General features: G+C 40.5%; 1 protein-coding gene across 7 annotated transcripts in view; it reads left to right on the plus strand.

Annotated features, from left to right (window-relative positions):
- PTK2 (protein tyrosine kinase 2) overlaps positions 1-24951 on the plus strand; it is a 282896-nt gene that overhangs the window by 148908 nt on the left and 109037 nt on the right. For all 7 annotated transcript variants that reach the window (XR_015555941.1, XM_087447406.1, XM_087447405.1 and 4 more), the window contains 5 exons: positions 4112-4166; positions 11945-12085; positions 12609-12686; positions 22754-22861; positions 24149-24266. Coding sequence is in view for 6 of the 7 variants with exons in the window: in XM_087447406.1 (XP_087303532.1) it covers positions 4112-4166; positions 11945-12085; positions 12609-12686; positions 22754-22861; positions 24149-24266 (500 nt within the window). In the remaining variant the exon portion in view is untranslated. The remainder of the gene's footprint in view (positions 1-4111; positions 4167-11944; positions 12086-12608; positions 12687-22753; positions 22862-24148; positions 24267-24951) is intronic.

Raw genomic sequence — 24951 nt, forward strand, 5'->3', positions numbered from 1 at the left:
GCTTTATATTTTCAGGTTTTTGATTTAAACATGCAAACAGAACGCTTATATCTTCTTGGTAAATTGAATGCTATGTCATTATTTAGAGATCCTCAGTATGCCTGATAATATTTTCTTGTTTTGGGTTTTTTTTTTCCCTGTTTTAGTCTGTTTTGCCTTCTTTAGATTAGCATTGGCATAGTTTATATTTTCCGTTTTTTACTTTCAATTTTTTTACGTCCTTAGATTTTTTTAGGGTGTGTTCGCTCATAAATTTCTAGAGCTAGATTTCTTAAATCCAGTTTGCCAAGTCTTTCTTTTAACTGATAAGTTTAATACATTTGTATTTATTAGGTATGAACAATTCATTAATTTATTTGGACTGGCTTGTGTTATCTTTATTTCTATTGCCCTTTTTTGTTTGTTTTTGTTTTTGGGGTGAGGGGCTTGTGTATATGTGTGGTTTGGGTTTTTTTTTTTTCTTAGGTGGTTTTCTTATTCCAAGTCTTCTTCTCTATTGATTTGGAAATTTATAAACTATTTCTATTCTTATATTAGTTAACTTTACATTTTAACTTTCTATATCAACTTAAGAGAAGTTTTAAAATTATCTTCTTTTAAACAACACAAGAACTTTGAGATATCCTAACTCTCTCCACCTCCTTCCAAATTACTTGCCTTATAATAAATGTATTTTGTTTATGATGTATTCGTAGTATTTATTGTTTTATTCACATTATCTCACAGTTTTGTAGAGTTTGGGCTCAAATGAGGTTTATGCCACATGAAGCTAAAAGCTGAACCACTGCAGATGAGAGTGCACATCATAAACCAGTAGGACACACACAGCACAGAGAGAGGCCACCTCGTATTAAAAATGGGACAGCCTGCATGTCCCTGCTTGGGGTCCTGGGAGAGGGTTTAAATTTAGGTGTCTATTAATAATAGGCTCTCCTTCAGACTGTGAGGAGTGCCTTAGGTGCTCCTCAGAGTTTCTCAGCGTCCTCCATCACGAAGCCTAAAGTAGATTGGCTTTTCTTGATTAAATTAATGGAAATGTGTTAAGGGTAGTGGTGTTTGTGAATTTTGCCAATGATTTTGTGTACTTTAGCCTCATTTTTATTTTCTCACTTGGCAGGTGTCCCATTTAAGAGAGTTCTAATATATGGACAAATTATAACTTAAAAGTAGTTGGAAAAAACTAAACTGCATACTTGCTAAGCATTAGTTGGCCTTAGATTTTTTGTTCTCAGATGGTGTTATCTTCGCCTTGGAAGTAAAAGTAACACCTAGTAATAGGCTTCATTTTCGCAAAGAAATACGCTCTCATTTTCCTTGAAACATATAACCTTGGTCTATCATCAATTTTCCCATTTGTGACAGAAGTGAGTACAATAAGTTCTTTACTTTCCACTTGACTAAGAAAAATAGATGTATAACCAGGCTGACTGATGGCAGCTGCCAGTCTTGTGGTCGGGAAGAGGACATCGCCTCTGCCCTGGTCTTGCCCCTCCTCCAAAGACTTGTGCGGCGACCGCCTCCTTGAAATCCCTACACACCTTGCTCAAACCCCACGTGTCTGAAACAGACTCTTGGTAACTGCCCCACACCCACCCCCAGCCTTCTCCTTCTCGGTACATGGCGTCAGCATTCCCTCCATCATCTTTGATCCCTTTTCTCTCACGTGTCCAGCCGTAAAGCTCTATGTCCAAAACGTCTGAATCGCTCCACTTCTCACTACTTCTGCTGCCCACCCTCCCACCGTCTCTTCCCTGGGCCCCTGCGAGAGCCTCCTTCCCACCTCCTCTTCCAGCTCAGACCCTCCTCTCCCCATTACAGTATATTCAGCTAATGGCGGAATCAAGTCACACCTTGCTCTGCTCGAAACAGTGGTAGTCAGGCGTGTGGATCAAACTCTCACCAGACAGGAGAGACATCTGTGGTATTTTTGGAGGAAAGGAAGCTACTCTTCGAGTTCTAGGGACTTAACACATTCTTATTTCATCCTTAGCACCACCGTATGCAGCAGGAATTAGCATTCTCTTTGTTTACAGGTATTAAGGAATAGCCAAATGCATCCTATGGCAAAGCCAAGATTCCAGTCCAGATCCCTCTGATAGGAAAATAAGTGCTTTTTATTATGGAAGAGTTGCCTGAAAAGGAAAACAGAGAAGAGAATGCTCAGGAATAATGCCTTAAAGATTCTCAGGTGTTTTTCTTTTATGTGCTTATTTTCCTCCTTCCCATAGTGATTAGCACCAAAATTCCAAACATGCGAAGTCCTTGTCTGTTTAGGAGGCCACAAGAGAGGGAAGAGCTTGGGTGGCCACTGCCCCTTCACATGCTATGTCACAGTAGGTGGTACAGCTCTGAGAGAGTAAGGGAGGGAAGTTCCAAACAGGTGTTTGTGTGGCTAGAAAAGTACAGGGAAAACTGGGATTTATATGAACTGATAGGTAAAAGCAGAAAGCAGTATGTCGTAGAAGCCGAGAAAGAAGTTTATAAGGATGTAGCAAACATAATAATAATAATAGAATAAAAAAGAATGAGAACCGAGACCAATTTTGGATTTAGCAAGGTTGTCATTGGTTTAGGTACTAACTGGTAGTCAGCTTATAGAATAGAGAATTAAAATGCTTGGAAATAGGATCAACCATGGTAAACTCGGACGTGATTTCTGTGGTTTTTTTAATAATGCCAGTTAACTTTCAGTTATAGATGAAGAAGTCACTCGTTTTATTATTTTTTATACTTTATATTTAGTTTATTGTTTCCTTATGTAATTCTGAAAACATACCTGTATTTCACCTTTCTCCTTGATCTTTTCCTATTTTCCACGTGTCTCCTGACATTAATGTCTATAAAGGCTGTATTTCGTTTTACCAGCACACGATTGCCATCTAGTGGCCGAAAACCCTGGGTCACTTAGTCCCCAAAGTAAGTAGGAAAAAAGAAGCTATTCTTTCCAATCTATTTCTTTGGCCAGAATGCTTTGAGGCTTTTGATAATAATGATTAATTTTGTAGCCTGATCTAAAGAAAATCACTGGAATTTCCAATATTTCCACACTTTCAGCTTTTTGACCTTAGGCGCATCACTTAATTTCTTTTATTTGCTGTATGAAACTGAGATGATAAACTTTGATTAGGTGAATGAATATCTTAATCAAAAAAGTTTGTTTTAAAAAATAGTCGACTGGGGCCAGCCCCGTGGCGTAGTGCTTAATGCGCGCGCTCCGCTGCTGGCGGCCCGAGTTCAGATCCTGGGCGCACACCAATGCACCGCTTGTCAGGCCATGCTGTGGTGGCGTCCCACATAAAGTGGAGGAAGATGGGCACGGATGTTAGCCCAGGGCCAGTCTTCCTCAGCAAAAAGAGGAGGGGTGGCATGGATGTTAGCTCAGGGCTGATCTTCCTCACCCCCCCCAAAAAAAAAAAAAAAGTCAACTTTTAGGGGCCCAGCCCCGTGGCATAGTGGTTAAGTTGATGCGCTCCGCTTCGGCATCCCAGGGTTTGCAGGTTCAGATCCCACGCGTGTACCTACACATCGCTGGTTAAGCCATGCTGTGGCAGTGTCCCACATACAAAATAGAGGAGGATTGGCATGGATGTTAGCTCAGGGCCAATCTTCCTCACCAAAAAAAAAAAAAAAAGTCAACTTTTAGGATTAATCCAAGGGATTTTTTTTTTCAAACTTCCATGGTATATCCCAAATCTTTTTGTAATCAGGCCAGTCTACTTTCTCTACAAATTGGAATATTACGCAGTTGGAACTGATGTTTTTAAGGCCAACCTTCAAGCAGTGTTAAAAAAAGAATAGTTTATTTATGTGTTGTAATTTTCAAATAGGCAATATTTTAGAAGAGTTTTCTACAGTAAAGTTTAAGAAAAAGACAAAAGACTTTTTCCTTAAACCAACTTGTGTTGATGTTTCTGCACATATCTAGAAAATGATTTGTCCCACTCCTTCCACGAATATGCTGGTAAATTGGAACTTCTTTATACTTATTTCCTTCCTGAATAATATGTGGAAGAATAAATAATTTAAACTGCTTTTGTGTTCTTGCAATAATGTCATTATATTAGTTGATTTGGTGGTGTGATTTGTTAATATGCTTCTTTTTATATTTCAGAAAAGATGTTGGTTTGAAGCGATTTTTCCCTAGGAGTTTACTGGATTCTGTCAAGGTAATTAGAGTCTGCTTTATCATAATCAGACGACCACATTATGCAAATACCTTCCCCATGGTGACTGCTTTGGGAAAACAAAATGATGTGGTTTTCCCCCTTATGTGTAAAAGTTACAATTATAACTTAGTAAAAAACGAAGAGTTATTCTAGTCATATTAATGGCAAGTAGATTTTTCTGGGTACAGCGTTCTCCCACAAAACCATGGTTTCACTTCTTGCTTGTGTGTGATACTCAGCTAAGTACAAAACTAAGACGGTTGCGTGCGCAGTAGTCCTCGTCCCCTGGGTCTTGATAGTCTCAGGCATTTTAACACAGCGGTACATAAAAGGATCGTAGTGGTAGCTGAAGTGTGTGTGTGCATTCTGTGCGTGTAAGTGCATTCTGTGCGTGTAAGTGCGTTCTGAAGATCTGTCTTCTCCTATTTCAACTACATGGACCCTCCTCCTCATTAGTAACTTTGGCAGAGCCTCTGTTCTTATCTGTGTCAGGATGTTCAGGTGTGGTGGGATGACACAGACTCTGGGTCAAGACCGAGTTTGGCTCATATGAGCTCAGCCATTTACCAGCCTCATGGTCTTGGGCCTGGTTTCTTATTTCTACAATGAAGAAAATAATATTTTGTAGGGTTGGTGTGAATATTTAACAGATTAATGTATATATGTTACTTATCACAGTACCTGTCACAATGCAGTTCATAAGTGGTGGCTGTTACTGCTCTAACGTTTTATCACAAAAGTCATGTTCTACACCAGAACCGCCATATGAAAGACCATCCCATGAACTGAGGCCCAAGCAGGATAAGATGTATGTCATGAGAGATGTAGCATAATGGTTCCAAATACTGACTCTGAAGCCAAACTGCCTTGTGAAAATTCTGACTTCATCAACTTGAATTGCGTGGGACTTTAGCCAAGTTGCTTAATCTTCCTGTATTTCAGTTTCCACATCTGTTAAGTGAGGATAAAACCACTTTCTGACACATGGAGTTCATGTGAGCATTAAATTGGTTAATTAGTGTAAACTCTTAGAACAGTGATCACAGAAAGAATTCAATAGATGTTATCTAGTATGAAGAGGAGGATGAGCATCATCCTTATTACTAAGAATGATAAAATGCCAAATCCAGCAGTTTTTATTGCATTAATCTGAGGCACATTTCCATATAAGAGTTTCTTGGCAATTGTGCTGTTATTGTCTGTTCTCTACATGTGGTCAACTCTGTTTCGTTGCCTGTCTTTGGGTCACAGTTTTGGTATAAAATGCAGTCTGTGACAAAAGCCCTGTGTTCAGATGTCTGGGTTCTGCTTGCTCTTGTCCCATCAAGACCAGGACTGTAGGGACTTGTCATTGATTTTCCCCAAAACCTATCTACTCAGCCTAAGTAATGATAGCCCTCCCTTTCTGACATAGCTTCTTGATAATCTAATGGGAAGTGAGTACACAAGTGTTCATTTTAAAGTATACAGTAGTCTACAAATATAGTAAGGCGTGTTTAAGAACTGGAGAGGAGAAGTGTACTCTTCTTTAATGTGTCAGGCCCTTTTCCTAGTGTCACTACTCTGCTTCTTTATTTTCATTAACGTCTCTTGATCTGTTGATGAAATGCTGGAGTGAACTGTGGGAGAACCAGCTCTTCCAGCACATGCCATGCAGTTGGTAAAGGCTGGGTACAGAGATGGGTGAGACACTGTTGCAACTGGCAAGTAGCGCATAGACCACTGGCATGAGTGAATTGGCTCGGGTGCGGCAGTCAGAGGACAAAGAGCTTCAAGTGAAATTTACCATGGTGGGTTGGAGGTGAAATCCAGAGTACTTGGAGGAACATGAGAATGGCAGAGTGTGTCCTTCCAGAAAGTTGTGGGTGCCAGGTGGCCATACTCTTGGAGTTGCGAGGACAGAAGACTCAGTTTGATATGGAGAGTCCCTGCTGTGGGTACCAAGAAGGCATGGGAAGATCCTTGAGTGGAAGGGATACCTCTATGCATAAATCTGCAGTTTGCTGGGGGGTTGGGTGTGGAGCAGGCATTCAAACAAGCATAAGACATAGTTCTTTAGTGCATTTATGTTTTCATTGAATAACATAGTGCACTACCCAATGTGAAATTAAAAAGCAGAAAAGTCTCTGAAAACGGCTATATCGTATTAATAGTATCATCAGTAGTTCTCAAATGTGAGGCCTTTGGTGGCTTCAGAATTATTGCAAAGTCTCCTCAAAGCTATATGTAGATAAGCAGTTATCACGAGAGGTATGATTGCTGTCATTTGGGAGTCCAAGAAATTATTCTACATTTAAAAAGGATCCTCGGGGCCGGCCCGTGGCGCAAGTGGTTAAGTGCACGTGCTTCGCTGCGGTTGCCCAGGGTTTGCAGGTTTGGATCCCGGGTACGTACTGACGCACCACTTGTCAAGCCATGCTGTGGTAGCGTCCCATATAAAGTAGAGGAAGATGGGCACAGATGTCAGCCCGGGGCCAGTCTTTCTCAGCAAAAAAAAAAAGGAGGATTAGCATCAGATGTTAGCTCAGGGCTGATCTTCCTCACACACACAAAAATGAATGAATGAATGAATGAATGATCCTTGCAGTCAAAACAGGGCACCCTGGATACAGGTCACAGGTGCCATGGTGTAAGTGTAGCCAAGGTGACACAGAATGCCCTAGCAGGTTTGTCAGAGGACTGGCCTGACCCTTGTCCATGGCCCCGGTCTCCCCCATGACTGGCTCTTCTGAACCTCAGCTTCAGTGCTCTCTCATACAGTCTCCTCACCACCCTAAGTAGAAATGGAGAAATGTTCTTCTCTATCTTAGGATCTGCTCAGTATCTTAATTTTTAATTTTACTTTCTCAGTTTTTAATTGCATAATTATTTACTTGTTTGCGTTTTGTCTTGCATGCCTCCACTATATGTGTAGATCCATGAGGGCAAAGATAATATCTGCTGCATTCGCCACTCTAAACCCTGTGTTGGGCACAATACGTGGCATGTAGTAGCATTTGGTAAACCTTATTTAAATGAAATGAAATGAGTAAATGAAAGAATAAATGACTTTAAGGGCAACTTGAAAGATGACTAGAATTACAGAGACATTTTCTAGGTAGAGGGTACAGTGTGAAAAAGGGCATCAAGATAGGAGGAGTCAGACTCTTTGAGAAGATAGTAAAATTGTGAAGCTAGAGAAGTTTGCTTCCCTGGGTATGCTGCCGCCACTCCGAAAAAGTCCCCATTCCTGCACAGGATTCGTTCCCTCCAAGTGTCTTTCAGGCTGGCCCTGGGGTCCATCCCAGTTGGCCTCCCTGTCCTGACACTTCTGCTGATTCTCATGTGCTGCTCCCACTGCCTAGAGTTGCAGCCGGTTCTCTGGTCAGCCCTGTCTGTGTGCAGAGCTCAGACAGTGTGCGATCACTGTGGGCAAGCGGTCACTTTGTGTGGCTGAATACTGAGATCAGAGCATTTAGGGCCACTGGGGACTCATTGCAGATTTTGCAGCAGGAGAGGGACATGATCACTTTTCGGATTTACCTTATAAATCTGACAGCAGCACGGAGGACAGATAGAAAGCAAAAAGACCGGAAGCAAGAAGAGTTGGAGGTGATGGAGGTGAACGAAACGTGCAGGGAACAGGCCTGCGTGCAGTGGCTGCCACGCGAGTGGAGAGGATGGAGTTGACCTTGGACAACTTGAGAAAACTTTTCACAAACCAAACACGTAGCAGTTGTGTTTTTTAAGTTCAGTTGCTGCTGATTTTGATGCAAGTAAGGGAGAATAAAATTAACGTTTAGCTACTATTAGGTACAGATTCATCTAGTGGCTGATAAATAAGGTTGGTAGAACTCATTTCTCACACGCTTTCTAACAAGAAAGGAATCATTGTAACTTTGTAAAACAAATAATGTATATTTGGCTGCTTAAATAGCTTAATCAGTTCATATCCTTAGGCCAAAATTTCTTCACCTTCTACATAAATTCTTTCAACATTGCACTGATTGCTGTCAAACTCTTTTGGGAAATGGTACCCATGTAAACATATGCCCTTACAGTGTGTAACAACTACAATACAAATTAGGTTGTGTTCAGACAGTCCCACTATTGCCAGTGAAAGTTCAACTAACAAGAAATTCACACCAGCTTCTTGTTTCTTCCAGAATAACCCTATAAAATGGCTAGATCCATTAATACATGCTCTTCCAAAGGCCATTTTGTTTTAGGTGGCTTTTCCTTCATATTTAGATTTCTAGAGGATTGTTTATAGTTAACACTCACATTGAAGGGTTGAAATGAACTTAAATAAGTTATGATTGATGGCAAAACAGAATCAGGATGTATGTGCCTTAATACTAAGAATAATTTATAAGATATTTTAAATTTCTGTCTCTTTAGTCTTAGTAGTGCCAGCGACACATTTTTTAAAACATTATACTAGTAAAACTAACAAGTAAGACCCAAATTGAGGCACATTCTGCAATATTCTGATCCTTAATCTTGAAAAGTATCAAGAAGCTGTCACAGCTGGAGGAGACTGAGGAGACTTGAGTAAAAGCAGTGTGGGATCCTGGACATGAGTGGACACACTAGTGAAATCTGTGCAAAGTCTGTAGTTCAGTGACTAGTACTGTAGGATGATGGTTTCTTAGTTTTAGCAACTGTGCCTGTGTCATGTAAAATGTTAACTTTAGGGGAGCTGGGTAAAGAGAATTAAGGGAACTCTGTACTGTCTTTGCAGCTCTTCTGTAAATCTAAAATGAGGTAGCAAGTCGAAGTAGCCAAATTTCATTTTATCTGAATGTAACTCACAGTAGAAATCTAAATTCAGAACTAGAAATGTTAAGAGATCAATAGTTGTCAATTTTTTGAAGTATCTGGACAATTCCCAAGTGATAAAATAAAGCCGTTTCCTAGAGTACCATCAGGAACATTTAGTTTTATTCTTGGAGAAAGTAGTTATCATTTTCATTTCTACGATCAGCAGGTGCCCATTGCAGACTTAATGTTTTTGTCAAGCACAGGAATGCCTGGCTTAGTAGTCATTCAGCAGTGGGTTCCTGGCATCTGCTGTGTGCCAGAACTGAGGGGGTGCCAGGGGGCAGGAAAGCTGTGTCTGCAGGGCAAGTTACCATCTGATGTAGTGCCCTGTAGAGAGGGTGGAAAAGAAGCACACTTTGCATGCACTGTTAACATATCTATATTTAGCATTTAATGGGTGGGCAGATAAGATAATTCCTCAATTAATATATTCTCAGCCTATTATTCTTTCATCGCAGATTTTCTTTGGCTTTACATTATAACCTTTTCATCTAGGAAGGCTAGGAGTCCGTTGTTGCTGGCAGCATCTGATAAATATTACGTTGACTAATACTAAATTATTTTTGTAGTTCAAAATGGCTGGATAGCAGCAATTTCTGATGATTCAACCTAATAATACTGCTTCATTTTGAAGAAGTACCACATTCTGGGTAGTTACCTCTCTGTATATGAATTGGTTTAAAATTGAATGGCATGGATAGACAGATGCCTTGTTTCCTGAATCTAGGCAAACACAAAGCGGATGATGAAACTCTATAAATAGGGGTGAATTGCAATGCAAAACAATCTTGCTGGTTCCTACAAGTCTGGAAATATATTGATTAATATCGAGAGATTCTAGAGCGGTAGATTTTGTGGAATTCTTCCCTCGCTGGGAAAATAGGAAAGAACTGATGCTTTCTAAGGCATCCTTCCTGGTAAAACGAATCTGGGCTCTTTTCAGACAGCAGGGATTTTCTGGTTCTTGTCCAGCGTTGGATTCTGTGGGCTTGGAGCTCACAACCCTCTTGTGAGTACAGACCTGAGAAAGCTCTGGCAGTCACTCCCGGCCAGGCTTATTTGGTTGGTGGGGAGCCCGAGGGTTGTTTCTGTGTCCATAGGAAACTAGCCCTGAATGGGTATTGCTCCCTGCTCCAGCTGCTCGAGCTCATTGGTTTTTTTCTGCTGTTGTTCCTCACTGTGACTTCCTGCTGCTTAGCATGGTAGCATGTACACACAGGATGAGCGTGTCTTCCAGGAGTCTTGTCCTCTGCCCTCTCTCAGCCTCTTACACTGGGCCTCACCTCCAGTAACTGCAGCCCCTCTGTAACTGCGTGTCTCACTCTCTGTGGTGTCCCAGATCCAGTAATCCTTTGACCACACTGGAACCTTCGAACCACTCCAGGCAGGCTGTCGCCTCCGTGACCCCACCAAAGTATGCCACTCCCTCCTGGTTCCCCTCCTACATGCCTCAGCAGCCACACCTTGGCCTCAGCTCCTGGCTGCTCCCCATCTCACTGACCTGCTGAGAGTAGCAGGCTGCTGCAGGCTTCCATCTCCCTCTCCCCTAGTCCTCTCCTCTTGGCTTTGATTCCTGTCTGTGTGCATCTCACGTTTAGGTTTAAAGTGGGCTCCTGGTATTCTCTGAGACCTTCACCTGCCGCCCTGCTCCTCCACAGTCTTTCCCATTTCAGTTCAATGGTGACTCTTACCTATCAGTATATCTTGTTGGTTCTCTTTTCAAAATAAATCTAGAATATGATTTCTCACCCCTTTCTGCTTCTACACTTATGCAGCATCCTATGAGTCTCTCCTGCTTCCTTCATACTGTTCGCAGCACAGGGGCCAGAGTATTCCAGTTAAAACCTAAGTTGGATAACGTCACTCCTACTCAAGGCTGCCCAAGGACTTTGCGTCTCATCAGAGTGAAAGCCTAGTCCTTACCGTAGCCTGGCATCCTCCATCCCGTCTTCCTTAGACCTCATCACGCATCCTTTGCCCACTGGCTTCCTCGGGCTTCCTCTGACACCCCGTGGACTTTGGGCTTGCTGCCTGGAGAGCACTTCCCTCCAGTATCCAGATGCTCACAGTGCGTAACTAGAAAACTCAAATAAGGAAAAATGGGCCAGAAGATTACATGTGATCCCACTACACAGAAAAGAGAGGTGTAGTTGGTTTATCTCCCTCACTGTTCACTGATGCGTGTGTGCTGACACCTGTGCTCACACGTGTCTGTGTATGAGTCCCATCTCTGATGCTCTCCTTTTAAAGGCATCTGTACTGTATGTACAGGTTGTTTTGTCATATTTCTTCATGTAATGTTTTGATACATATTTTAACGTCAGTAAATTAGTTCCACACAACAGTCTTGAGGGCTGCACAGAACATTGGGTAGACAGACACCATGAAGTGTGTAACCCATCCATGTGTTGCTATGAACAGTTCTGCAGTGAGCCTCCTTGTTGCTGAATCTTTGTATAGTTCTGTAATCATTTCTAAAGAATAATGTCCTTGGATTTTAATTTCTGGATCAAGAGTTGGGGATTTTAAGATTTTTGACTTGTGTTGCCAAATTGCCCTTCAGAAAGGTTGTATCGACTTAGCCTCATAACAGTGGAATGTGTGAGTGCCTTTGTACCTTCACCTTGGCCAACGCCCCATCATGTGCACATACAGCACATATTTTTATTGCCCAACTTTTTAACACATGTTCTAATAAGCAAATTATTTCCTTACAAATTTCTATTTAAGAAATAAAGCTCGAAACCACTGAATTGTACACTTAAAAATGGTTAAGATAGTATACTTTATGTGTGTTTTATTACAGTTATCTTAAAAAAAGAAATAAAGCTTTGATAAATATGACGTGTTGTAGTAATGTGAACATAGGTGGTATTAGGTGGTGGGTAGGAAAGAAATCGTTGATGCTAGCTATTATTGCTGTGCTCTTTACTCATTGCTGACTCTAAAAAGATTTTTATAATTTTATCGTGCAGGCCAAGACACTAAGAAAACTGATCCAGCAGACGTTTAGACAGTTTGCCAACCTTAACAGAGAAGAAAGTATTCTGAAATTCTTTGAAATCCTCTCCCCAGTGTACAGATTTGATAAAGAATGCTTCAAGTGTGCTCTTGGTGTAAGTATGGGGACGTGGAAAGAGTGGATTAGGTGTGATTTCTTTTGCTTTTTCTTATCCGCATATGTCTAAAATTTCTGATTGAAATCTAGTTTGTCACATTTTACCAACATGAGAATATTATTTTGTCATTTTACAGTGGGAAAAATGCAAAAAGAAAATGATCAATGGGAGAGTAAACTCATCTTTCCTTAGTAGCATGCCTGTATTCATAATTAGATTTCTTCAATTCCAGCTTAACAATTCACTGATTAACTGTTCTCTAAGGGCTAGTGTACCTCTTTAAGTAATCTTTCCAAAGAAGCCGTTAGGTTCAGACCCACTGGAATGAGCACAGTTTATCTCTGTCTAGGCTCAGCAGATGCTGGATTAATGAAGTGATAAATATTTTATGTTATTTGGTTAGATGGATTCATAGCAAGCTAAGCCAGCCCGTCCTTGATGCTTTAATGTGTCCATGGCGTTTATCTGAAATATTTCTTTTTCCTTCTGGTACCTCTCTCACCTGTTTCACCTTCAAAAGTCAAGCTGGATTATTTCAGTGGAACTGGCGATCGGCCCAGAAGAAGGAATCAGTTACCTCACGGACAAGGGCTGCAACGTAAGTGTTTTGGGGCAGACCTGGCAACTGCCTGTGCCCTGACACACACGTCGTGTTGTGCTGGCCTGTAGACACAGAGGACTCAGATGGAGGAGATGGGGCATTTTTTTGGAAAAGACATCGTTCTGCAATTAAATCTTTCTGCTTCACAGTGGTTGTTGCTCAAGGTGGAGAGAGGAAGAGAAAGTCTAGGCCCCTGTTGAAATTCTTGAGAATTCTTTAGTTTTGGAAGGAAATGAATCATACGAATTGTATATATGTTCATGAGATCTGAATAGAGTTGTTACAGTTTTTCTGGAGATGTTTTAAATACTGATTTCTTCATTCAATTCTGTATCTGATTTGAGTATATTTGTACTTGTATCATATCCTTTGAAACAGCCTCTTCCGGCTATTTCCAGAAAAAAAATATTTCATTCTTTCACAGCTCCATGCAAATTCCTACTACCCCCATTCACCTTACTGAGAAAAAAGTCTCCCCTACTGCCACGCCAGGCCTTGTGCTCTCTTGTGAGGGAAGTGCTAGCCTTTTCCTGTTTATTCCTGTTGCCTTCTTTCAGCGAGGAGTACTGAGCACCGGCTTTGTGCTGGGCACGGTCCTGGGCTGAGAGATGCAACAGGGAACGAGGCAGACGGAGGTCCTGGCCCTCATGTAGCCTACAGTCGAGTAGGGGAGACGCTTAGTAGACAGGGGTACAAAATGAGGATGTAATACTCATATGCCATGTGATGTTAGTGCTGTGACGGAAAGTAGAACTGCACAAGGGGTGGTGTGCTCCCATTTTAGACGGAATTGGGGAATAGGATGCCGAGAGGCTTCTTCTCAGACCTTGCACCAGCAAGTGTTGTTTCTCACTCAATGTATTCATACGTGTACCTGGATCCATAAGTTTACATGAATGCATAGATGTGACCAAACCATATCTCACCATCCCTGCTTTTCACCCGGGTGCTGTTTTCCATTTCCTTCTCTGCCTGGCTCCTTCCTCCTGCTTCCTTTCATTTGAACCCTTCCCTGGGCCTTCCCATTAATTCTTTCCCTTCCCCTGTGCGCACAGGAAAATGACCCAGTAACTTTCTCCTGTGTTTTGTTATTCAAAAATGGGGTCATCATGGGGCGTCCTGTCCTACATCGTGGTCTCGCTCAGTGAAACGTGGACGAGATCCCTTCAAGTCCACCCTGGCTCTGCACTTCTCTCTGGTGGCCGGGTGGGATCCCATGAAGGGCACTTAGTTTGCTTACAGATTTCTGCTCCACAGACGGTGATGTAATCAACATTATTTTACATGTGTCTTTATCTTTATGCACTGCTGCCTTTTCTCCTTAAGGAAGAGATTACCAGGGGATGGAACTGTAGGATCCCTCCAAATAGGTGTAATTTTAAAAGCAGCTATCAGGTTGCTTTTCAGGAAGGCTGAGAAACTTTACATTGTCACCAGCAGTGTATGAGACTGCTGCTTCCCACTCACTTGCTAGCGGCAGTTTTTAAAGCTCTTTTAATTTTTCTATATTAATAGGTGTAAAGTGACATTTTCTTGTTGCTGTTTTTGCTCAAGGGCTGAGAGAGGCTCATATGTCGTTTTCAAACCATGATATCCTGGAGTAGTAAAGGGGGCATTCTTGTGTGTGTGTGTGTGTGTATATGTGTGTGATAAAAATTTTTTTAGCATTTACAAAGTTCTTTATGCATATGTATATTTTCATATACATATATATAATAAACATACATATATATACACATAGATACATATATAATAAAGACCTATTTTTTTTTTAGAGAAGTTTTAGGTTTACAGTGAAATTGAGAGGGAGGTATAGAGATTTCCCATATACCCTCTGATATGGTTCTCTTTTTCTCTTCAATTTGTAAGTCTCTTTACACATCAAGGAAATCAGTGTTTTTTCATTTTTCTTTGTTGCAATTTTTTTTTCTTTTTTGACAAATCTCTCATTGGCTCTTGAGCTTAAACAGACAATCTGTGTCCCCTCATGCCCCTTTTCACTCACTAGTCCTGTACCCCAAGGGTGACTGCTGTCCTGATTTCTAGCATTATTGATTAACTTGTCAATAAATGCTGCTGAGTCAGCTCAATATTCATAGAGGAAAACAGAATGAATTTTTTTTTTTTGAGGAAGATTGGCCCTGTGCTAACATCTGTTGCCAACCTTCTTCTTTTTCTTTTTTCTCCTCAAAGCCCCAGTATGTAGTTGTGTATCATAGTTGTAGAGTTGTAGCTCTTCTATGTGGTACACTGCCTCAGCATCGCTTGATGAGCGGTGAGTAGGTCCGCACCCAGGATCCGAACTGGCGAACCCTGGGCCACCGAAGCGGAATGTACGAACTTAACTGCTACGCCACCGGGCTGGCCCCCAGGGTGAATTTTAACTTTTATCATACACCATAACAAAAATCCATTCCAGATGGAGTATTGATTTACATGTGAAAGGTAAAATGATAAAAGTTTTAGAAGAAAACATAGGGGAGTATCTTTATACTTTGGGGCAGGCAGAGATTCCTTAAACAGGACACAGAAAGTGCTAACTCTAAAAGAAAATTTTGATAAATTAGACTGCATTGAAATCAAGAACTTCTTTTTGTCAAAAAATAGTAGAAAGGCAAGCCAGGTATTTGCAATAAATATATTTGACAATAGACTCTTAATCCACACAAATCATTAAGAAAAGGGCAGACAACCCAATAGAGGATATCCAAATAGTCAGTAAATAGTGGAAAGGGGTTCAGCCTCATAGTCATCAGATAAATGCAGTGTATACTATTACACATCCTCTAGAATGGCTAAAATAAAAAGATGTATAATACCAAGTGTTGGCAAGCATGTGGAACAGCTGGCACCTTCATACACTGCTGGTAAGAGTATAAATTGATATGACCTCTTCAGAAAACTCTGTGACGTTATCTATCTTTTCTTTCCTTACTGATGGATTTTTCAGTCATGGCCCTTAGATTAGATTTGTAGTCTCATATTTTCTTGCAAGATTTTCTTTGTCTTTTTACATTTATGTCTTTAACTCATCTGGGATTTTGCATATGGCACAAGATGGGAGTCCCATCTAGGTTCCTCAGGAGAGCGGATTAAAGGTGGGGCCTGTAGTGTGGTGAAGAGGAAAAGCCTCTGGAGTACACGGCCAAGGTTTCCATCTCGAGTCACTCCCGTGCTAGCATTGTGACTTTGGGTCCATTCCTTCACAGTCAGCTTGTGTTTCCTCATCAGTAAAATGGCAGTAATAATTGCAAGTACCTAATAGAGTTGGTAAGAGAATTAAATTAAATATGTTAATAAATTTGAATTGTTTAAATCATGTCCTAGCACATAGGAAACACTTGGAAAATGTTGGCTGTCATCATTATTACATTCTTGCTATTGTCCATATTCCAGGTTAGCAGCCAGCTGTGTCCACACGGTTTATTAAGTAATCTAATCTTTGAGCTCGGAATTGAACCTTACCCTGCTTTTGTAAGCCACTTCTGGGCCCCCTCTTCTGTCCCAGTGATCTGCTTGTCTCTTTCTGCAGCTGTTCCACACTGATGTGAGTGCAGTGGCTTGGTGCTACATCCCCAGGGTCATCTTTTTTTTTATACTTTCTTTATGTATCATTTCTTCTTTTGTATGTTTTCCTAGCTATTCCTGGTTATTTAGTCTTTCAAAACCAAAGTTATAAAATTAACAGAAAATTCTTTTGAGATTCAACTTCTATGTTAATTTTGTGAAATTTGGTGAAAGTGGATATTTTTGGATATTAAGTTATCTGTCCAAGAATGTGATATGTCTTTCTATTTGTTCAGGTCTATTTTTACGTCCTTCAATAAGACTTTGTAGTCTTTTCCATATAGATGTTTCATATTAAACTAATTCCTATTGTACAGTTTTTGGACTTATTATGAATGGATTATTTTTGGCCATTTCCCATTTAAAATTCATTCTCTAAGCATAGCAGAATATACTTGATTGTTGTTTATCATATATTCAACAACCTTATCATTCATTTAATGTCATTTTTTATTAGAGTCTTAGATTTTATAGGTATATAATCATGTAATCAGCAAAAAAGAGAGTCATTTTAACTTTTTTCTCTGATCCATACAATTTTTTCCTTTCTCATGTTTACAGGTACCTCGAAGATCATGTTTAATAATGGGTGGTAGAGGATATCCCTATCTTGTTTTAGATTTTAATTTATCAGTTAAAAGTGTATCATCATTTAGGATAATGTTTGTTGTTGAGTTTTAGTAAAGTGTCTTTTATGTTTTTAAATTATGCCCTCAATGCTTAGAATTTTTATTAGGAGTGGCTGCTAAATTTTAAAGCCTTTTCAGCCTTTATTGGTATGATCTTGGTTTTTTTTCTCCTTTAATTTGTGATTATTTTATATTATATTGATGAGTGTGCTGATATTGAGCCATTAAGTAACTCCTGCTTGGTTATACTATATTGTTCTTTTGAAATATTGATTTATTATATTTGCTAATATGTAGAATTTTGCAACTTGTTATAAGTGAGATTAATCTAGTATTTTTTATATTAGCTTTATAAGGATATGATATTAAAAGTTACACTAATTTCATCGGGTGAATTAGGGGGCTTTTCATGATTTTATGGCCTGAAGTATTTTAAAGTAAATTGGAATTGCATGTTCTTCAAAGGTTGGATACAACCGACCTATGTACCACATGGTGCCTTTCTCAATGGTGGAGGTTCAGAGGTTCAGCCACCTTTCCAGTCTCTTCAATAGTGAAAGCTCTATTCCCGTTTTCCACTTCTTATGTCATTTTGGTAATTTATTTATATTTTATTAGCATATCATCTGCTTCTCTACATTTTCAAATTGTCTCCAAAGAGTTGCATCTCATAATCCTCTTATATCTTTCCAGTAACTTTATTTCTATATCCTCTCTGATTCTTAAGCTTGTCTGTTTGCATTTGGCTCTTTTTTCAGACTTGCAAAGGGTTTATCTATTTTAGCTGTCTTTGAAGAACAAGCTTAGGGATTAGAGTGATCGTATTTCTATTTATTTTCTATAATTTCAGTATTTATCTTCACAGATTCCCCTTTCCTAATATCTTTTGGTTATTTTTTTATATTATTTTGTGTGTGTGTGTGAGGAAGATTAGCCCTGAGCTAACATCTGACGCCAATCCTCCTCTTTTTTGCTGAGGAAGACTGGCCCTGGGCTAACATCTGTGCCCATCTTCCTCCAGTTTATATGGGACACCTCCACAGCATGGCTTGACAAGCAGTGCACTGGTGCACGCCCAGGATCCGAACCCCAGGCCCCCGCACCGGAGCACATGCACTTAACCGCTATACCACCGGGCTGGCTCCGCTTTTGGTTATTTTTATCCTTCTGCTATTCCCTTTAAGGACTTCTTTAAAATTTATTCTTGTTTACTTTGGAGGCCATTTTCTTGTACAACTTTTAACATATCTTACCAATTTTTGTATGTAGTATTCTTTTCATTGTATTTTATATAGTTTGAAATTTCGTTTTTATTTCTGTCTTTCGTTATAGCATTATTTAGGAGAATGTTACTTAATTTTCAAGTAGCTCTGGGAGTTTTATTTTTATTATTTCTAATGTTATTGGCTTATGAACGGGGAATATGGTTTTTAAACATTAATTATTTTGAATTTGTTGCGGTCTTTTTTAGAGCCAAGCATATGGTTGGTTTTTGTAAATGTTCCACGAAAAAAAATGTATGTTTTCTATTTGAGGTTATAAGGATCTCTATACCTCTGAAATAAGAGTTGCGGTTGTGTAAAGTAGAAGGAAAATAGGATGGGGCGATGATGAGAGAGCCTTCAGAAGTCCCCGTAACATCTGCCCTTCTTGCATTTCTGCCTGCCACACCTGCCCTCTTCCTTGTCCTGTACCTTCCGTGGGTGAACTTCACTCTCCTGGAGAAGACCACCCCTCTGCTTGTGTAACGGCCCCCATCCATCTCACTTGCTGTCTTTCCTGCATCAGTAAACGTATCTGCTCTACTGGGTCATTCCTGTCAGCACAGAAAAATGTATTTCTCCCATCCTAAAAATGTCTTCTTTCAACCCCATATCCCTTTCCCTCTCCCTCCCAGGTCTCTCACATGTTTAGTCTTTCCTCTGTTGCAAACCTGCTTGACACGTGGCTATTGAGCACCTGGTGGTACGTGTCTAGTCCCCACTGAGGTTATCTAATTGCATTGGCCTGTGATTCTTGCTGTTCACTCTTCATCCTCCTCCACTCAGGCTTTCCCTGCCTACCACCATCACACCACCACTGTCCGCCCAAACTGCTTTGGTCAGGAGTGCCAGTGGCCTCATGTAGCCCATCCCACTGGGTACATCTGAGTCCTTATCTACTTCACTTGGCTTCTAGGTCAGCTTATTCTCCAGTGCTGTCCAGTAGAAGTAAGGTGCAAGCCTCGTGTAATTTTAAACATTCTAGTAACCACATTTAAAAAGATAAAAAGATAGGTGAAATTAATTTTAATAATACATCTTATTTAGCCCAGTATATCCAAAATATCATCATTTCAAGGTATAATCTCTATAAAAATTATTGAGATACTTTATATTCTTTTTATCATACTAAGTCTTTGAAGTTGGCATGCATTCAACACTTCTGGCACATCTCAGTGTGGACTGGCCACGCACAGGTGCTCAATAGCCACACGTGGCTTCCAGCTACCATATTGGAGAGCACAGTTCTAAGGAGAGTCTCCTCCTTGAGCGCCTTTTCCCTCTCCTTTTGCTGGATAATGACTACTTATGTGCTTTAAGTGTTACTTTAGTCAGTTTGCACGTATATTTGTGTAGCTGCTTTGTGCTGGGCGGTGAGCTGGATTCTAGTGGCCCAGTACAGAGTGAAATCAACATGGTCCTGTCTTCATGGAGCCCAGGTCTTATTCCCTTATTCTCTTTTCACTTTCCACTTTTTCTGAGGCCCTCACTATTTCCTCCCTTAACCCCCAAACAAATTAGATATATTTTCATACAGTACCCTCTGTTGCTGTGTCGTAGTCCTTATCACAATCGTAATTAAATGCTTACTTGTGTGATTATTTGTTTACTGCCTGGATTCATGTAATCCTTGTTCACTACTGTATCCCTGGTACTTAGAGCAGAGCCCAGCACCTAATAAGTTCTCCAAGTCCATTCATTCGCTCCCTCCTGTGCCAGGTATGGCCCTACTTCCTTGTGATACAGTGGTGGACAAGATGGACGTCCACCACTGTATCACCCTCGTGGGGCTTTCAGTCTGGTTGTGAGATCGAATATAAAAAAGAAGATAAGCAACAAAAATAATCTGATAGTGAAAAAGGGCGACAATAGGATGATGTGAGGGAGAGTATCTAGTCATCCAGCGTAGACTGGATGGTCAGCTCGGCCCCTCCCAACTCTATCTTCTTTATTTACTACCCTTTTGCTATCCTGAAATTAAATTACAGAGTATGTCATATACATAGAGTTTCAAAATATCTCTTTCAATATGTCAATGCTCAGCGCAAACATTGGCAGACATTATGGAATATTCAGATAACTTGTAATGAAAGTTTTAATTTGAGAGAGTGCAACTGAAAGTCATTCCTTACAAGTAGTATAGGGAAGTGATGAGGAAAAGTTATGTGGTCGACCTTGGGGGATAATGTCAGAATGAGGCAGAGAAACAATAGGTTGAAAAAAGAAATAAAAAATAATTTCAATACAATAATTTCCATAACTTAAATTTCTTATTGTGTTTTGGAAAAATTTTTTAAATTATAAGATGGCAATAATAGGAATGTTTTAATGTAATCCTGTACTGAAACTGAGATATCCCTCATTTCATATGTCACTACCAACTTAATAATATTTGGTTCCCAGTCTGTTAGAAGACGCCTCGGATCTCTTCTATTACATATGTGTGTGCAATAGCTACACATATGGTGCTACACAGATGGGTGCATTGTGTCAGCAGCTCAGATACCAAACAAGCATTGATTGCCCTCAGTGATGTCATTTTCCAAGGTGGTGAGCAACTCATAGTAAAATTCCGAAGATAGCAAAGTATAATATCCCCTGAATTACACATCAGTTGCATTCCTGGAAAATTCAGTGCAGAATATACTTTGTGTTTTAAACTAGCCTTGGGTTCTAGACTCAGATTTTTCACCAAAATGAATATATACCTGGACATTTGGCAGCCATTCAGGACACAGGGCAGTTTTTCATTGTGAGAGAATTTCCTGCACTTTCTATGATGTCTCACAGCCCTAGTCCTCATTCACATCCCTCATTCTTGGGTGAACCAAAAGCAACCCACCAGGGAATGGTTTTGCCCCGGTGAGACTAGAGTGTATCCCATCAAGACGAGGTCATGGTAGGAGATCAGGTCCGAGAAGCAGGCAGAGGTCCAGTTCAGACAGGTGTTTGAGTCCTTTCTGCTGGCCCTGTACCTTTATAAGCAGGGGACTGATAGGACCTGATTTACGTTTTAAAGTACCTCCCTGGCATCCAGGTAGGGGCAGTCTGTGGTAGGGGGACAAACATGGAGGAAGGGAAACTGGTTGGGGAATAATTGCGTGATAAGATGCGGTGGCTGGGACTAGCGTGGTAGCTGTGGAGATGGAAAGGAAACACACGGATTCTGGATGTTTAGAGCTAGGCCGGGTATGGGAGTAAGGGAAAGAGGGGGTCAGTGATAATGCCTTCATGTTTTGGCTCAGGCACCGAGTTGAATGGTGATGCTTTTTACTGAAGTGAGGAAGACGGAGGAGGAACATGTTTTGAGGGAGGACCTGTGACTGTGCTAAGTTTGCAGACTGCCTCATGTCCACGTGGGATGTCATGTAGGGAGTTGGATACATGAGTCCAAGTTCAGGGCTGGAGGTGGTACTTCTGCCATGGGACTGGATGGTATTCGCTGGGCCATGCACAGCTGGGGGAAGAATGGGGCCCAGCGCAGAGCCCTGTGGCACTTGAACATTTATTGATTGAGTAGGGGAGAAGCCAGTAAAAGGAACTGTGAAAGGGAGCCAGAGAGGTAGGAGAAACCCTTTGAGGGCAGATGCCACAGAGGCCAAGAGAGGAGAGTGGGCATAGGGGGCCATGCTGCATGCTGCCGGAGGCCTAGGACGGGGAGAATGGAGGACTGCCCTTCATCCCATGTGAAGGCAGGGAGGCCTTACAGAACACACGTATGTCTGAAAGCAAAGCTGTAAAGATGTTTTGCTGTGAAGGGGAGCTGAGTATGACTCACTTTCTGGGCCATAATTCCGGCTCAGTCTCAATGGCATAATCTTTGCTGAGTGGGGCGCTTGGCGGGGAGAGGCTAATACTTCGTGATATTCTAAGAGAGTGGAATATTAACTAGGCTAATTGTTTTGTGTAAATGTGTAGGAATCCTGACATGCAAAGTGATCATTGTCGTGAAATGCTAGAAAAGTAAAAGACAGATGGGCATATTTTGTCTTCATAAGAAGAAAAAAAGAGTTTATTCTACTTGGAAAAAGGAATGATCTCTCTTGGCATGTCTGTATGGAAAGGGTCCCTTGGATACCTACTGTCTCCCTAGCTCCATTACTCTCTAGAACTTCAGTAAGTTTCAGAGAGTTATTCTAGCTCACGGTGCATTGGGATTGAGCCTGGGTCCCTCTCTCTGTGGGACGGGGAGCAGAATGTTCACTTCGACCAAGAATTTCACACCATTCCCCCCCAGGCCAGCACATGAATCAAGTCAGGGACTTCCTTCTACTTCCTTCCTTTCTCTGTCGTGTGTTTTCTCTCTCTGTGGTACCTGTAATTCACTCACCCAGACCCCACAGGTGGAGTGCTCCTCGCTGGCCGTCATGAGCACAAACAGCAGGCACATTCCTAAGCGTGAAGTAAGCAGATGGCTCCTGGCGATTCCCCAGCTGCTCTGCAGAGGGAGGAATCCCCACTGGGGGCTACACGGACTAGCAGTTGTCCCCCCAGACATCCAGTGTTAAGGAGAGTGGGATGGGGGTTTGGACCATGAGCATTTCACAGAATAGTTAACATGAGTCTTTTATCTGTCGTCCAAAGTTTTTGCCTTTTCTTTCCAAAGCCAACACATCTGGCTGACTTCAACCAAGTGCAGACCATTCAGTATTCAAACAGCGAAGACAAGGACAGAAAAGGAATGCTACAACTAAAAATAGCAGGCGCACCCGAGGTAAGGAATACTCAGGGAAAACTAAAACCAAGTGGTATTTTAGAAATGATGATTTTGGGGGGATAAGGATGAAGTTTTCATGGATCATCAAAATCACAACTTTTTCTTACATAGTAAGTGTTACATTATGAATAATAATTAGATGCTCCCAAGAATAGAAGAAGAGACAGATTTAAAAATCAATCAGGGGCGTTATTGTGAAGATGATTGAAGATTATTGTGAATTACCAAGAAAATCAACTTCTTAGAATTATATGAAAATATTTATATATTCTGTAAAGTGTGTTATTTTCCAGACTGTGTTGTATGTGACATTCTCTGAGTGGTAATAATTATAATAATAACCACAGCAGCTACTTCCTGTCACATGTGTCACCCACTGTTCCAACACTTTACATGGAAGCCAAGAGCAGACTGTGTTATTCTCAGAACTTGTGGAAGAAGAACTTTAGATACTTTGGTTATGTCCATTCTGAGGCTCTAGGAAGTGCGTTTTTTTCTTGGAATTAAATGATACCATAAAATATTGAAACCTTTTTACAAATTGAAATTTCCTGAAAATATCTCAGGAATGTTCCTGTTTGGCACCATCATTTTCAAACTGCCTGCCTTTCTTTTTGCTGTCGCCCAAATAATATTTAGGATAATGCAGGTGAATAAGTTGTTTATTTAGGAGATTATGAATACTACATGAATTAAGACACACCTGTATTTGAAAGTAAAATACAACTTTGATTATCTCCTGGATAATGTTTAATGATAGGTCTTGAGGAAGTTTATCACAATTGCATCTTTTACATTGAAAAGAGTGATTTCTAAGCTTTTAGGCAGAACATGCTTTGCATGCTAAAAATAATGAAATTTTACTAATTTTCTTTAATGTTAGAAAAATTGTGGTGGATGGTTGATCCATGTTAGTCTAGTTTCTCAGATGAGCCATACTTGACTTACTCATTGTCTAAATTCTTCCCTTAATTAGAGTGTGCCAAAGGGGCCAGACGTTCTGAAGGAAAATATTTTTTTACCTCCTTTTGTTCTGGAAAGTGAGTCTCAGTTTAAGTGATTTTTCTGTTTTCTTCTGGGTTTGCCTTCTGTCACATTTTCTAGGAATAACAGCCTTAAATATCAAACTTCCTTTTTCACTCAAACCTTAGGACAAATCTTGTTTCCACTCCCACTCTTCTCTGTTTTCAAGTGTATCTAGGGATCTGATGTCATAGCACAGCTGTCCCTTTGATTATTGGAAAGAACAATAACGGCTCTTTCTTGGTCTTTTCCCCTTTTTAGCCTCTGACAGTGACAGCACCATCCCTAACCATTGCAGAGAATATGGCTGACTTGATAGATGGATATTGCCGGCTGGTGAATGGAGCCACGCAGTCTTTTATCATCAGACCCCAGAAAGGTGAGGTTCTGTTTCTGTTTGAGCATTCCCATTAAATTCTTAGATGAGCTCATCCTCAACAGCCTGTAATCTTTCTTTTAGGTAACTTTGTAAACGTGAAGACTAAACAAATAATTCAGCCCAGTAAATCTGTATTCTTGTTTTTGTAGGGAAGTGATCCAGCTCACAGCTTAAGAGCTGGATTTGAATAGAGCTTAAAGAAAACATTGTTTGTGTTTAGACTATTGTGTTTTGAACACCATACTTATTTTCTAGGTTACCATTAGTATTTTTAAATAAACTTTTGGGATTATATTCTGGGTTTTGTTTTGTTTTGTTTTTTTAAAGTGTCCCTTGTAACTGATATTAAATAAAGTCTCTTTCCTGTTTTTCCTTATAGATCTCAAAAACTTAGAACAGTCAAAGAACAAAAATTAGTTCTAAGTCATGATGTAAAATCAACAATTAGAATGAATAACTGTCCTAGAAACAAGGCTGTATGACTTCAGAAATGATCTGGGGTTTTGCAAGGCAGTAAGAAGGAAAGTTTTAGAGGATTGGGATTTCTGAAATAATCAAATGAAAATATTCCCAGCAGGATAATAGCATAGTGGTAGCAGGAGAAAACTGGGCTTTTGGAATTGTATCAACTTGTGGGTTCCAAGCATGAGTCCTCTGTGCTTCCATCTGTATGTAAATTAGTTAA

This window comes from Ceratotherium simum, chromosome 23 (genome assembly GCF_057802395.1).
Source record: "Ceratotherium simum simum isolate JZ-2026a chromosome 23, ASM5780239v1, whole genome shotgun sequence".
Classification (NCBI taxonomy): Eukaryota; Metazoa; Chordata; class Mammalia; order Perissodactyla; family Rhinocerotidae; genus Ceratotherium; species Ceratotherium simum.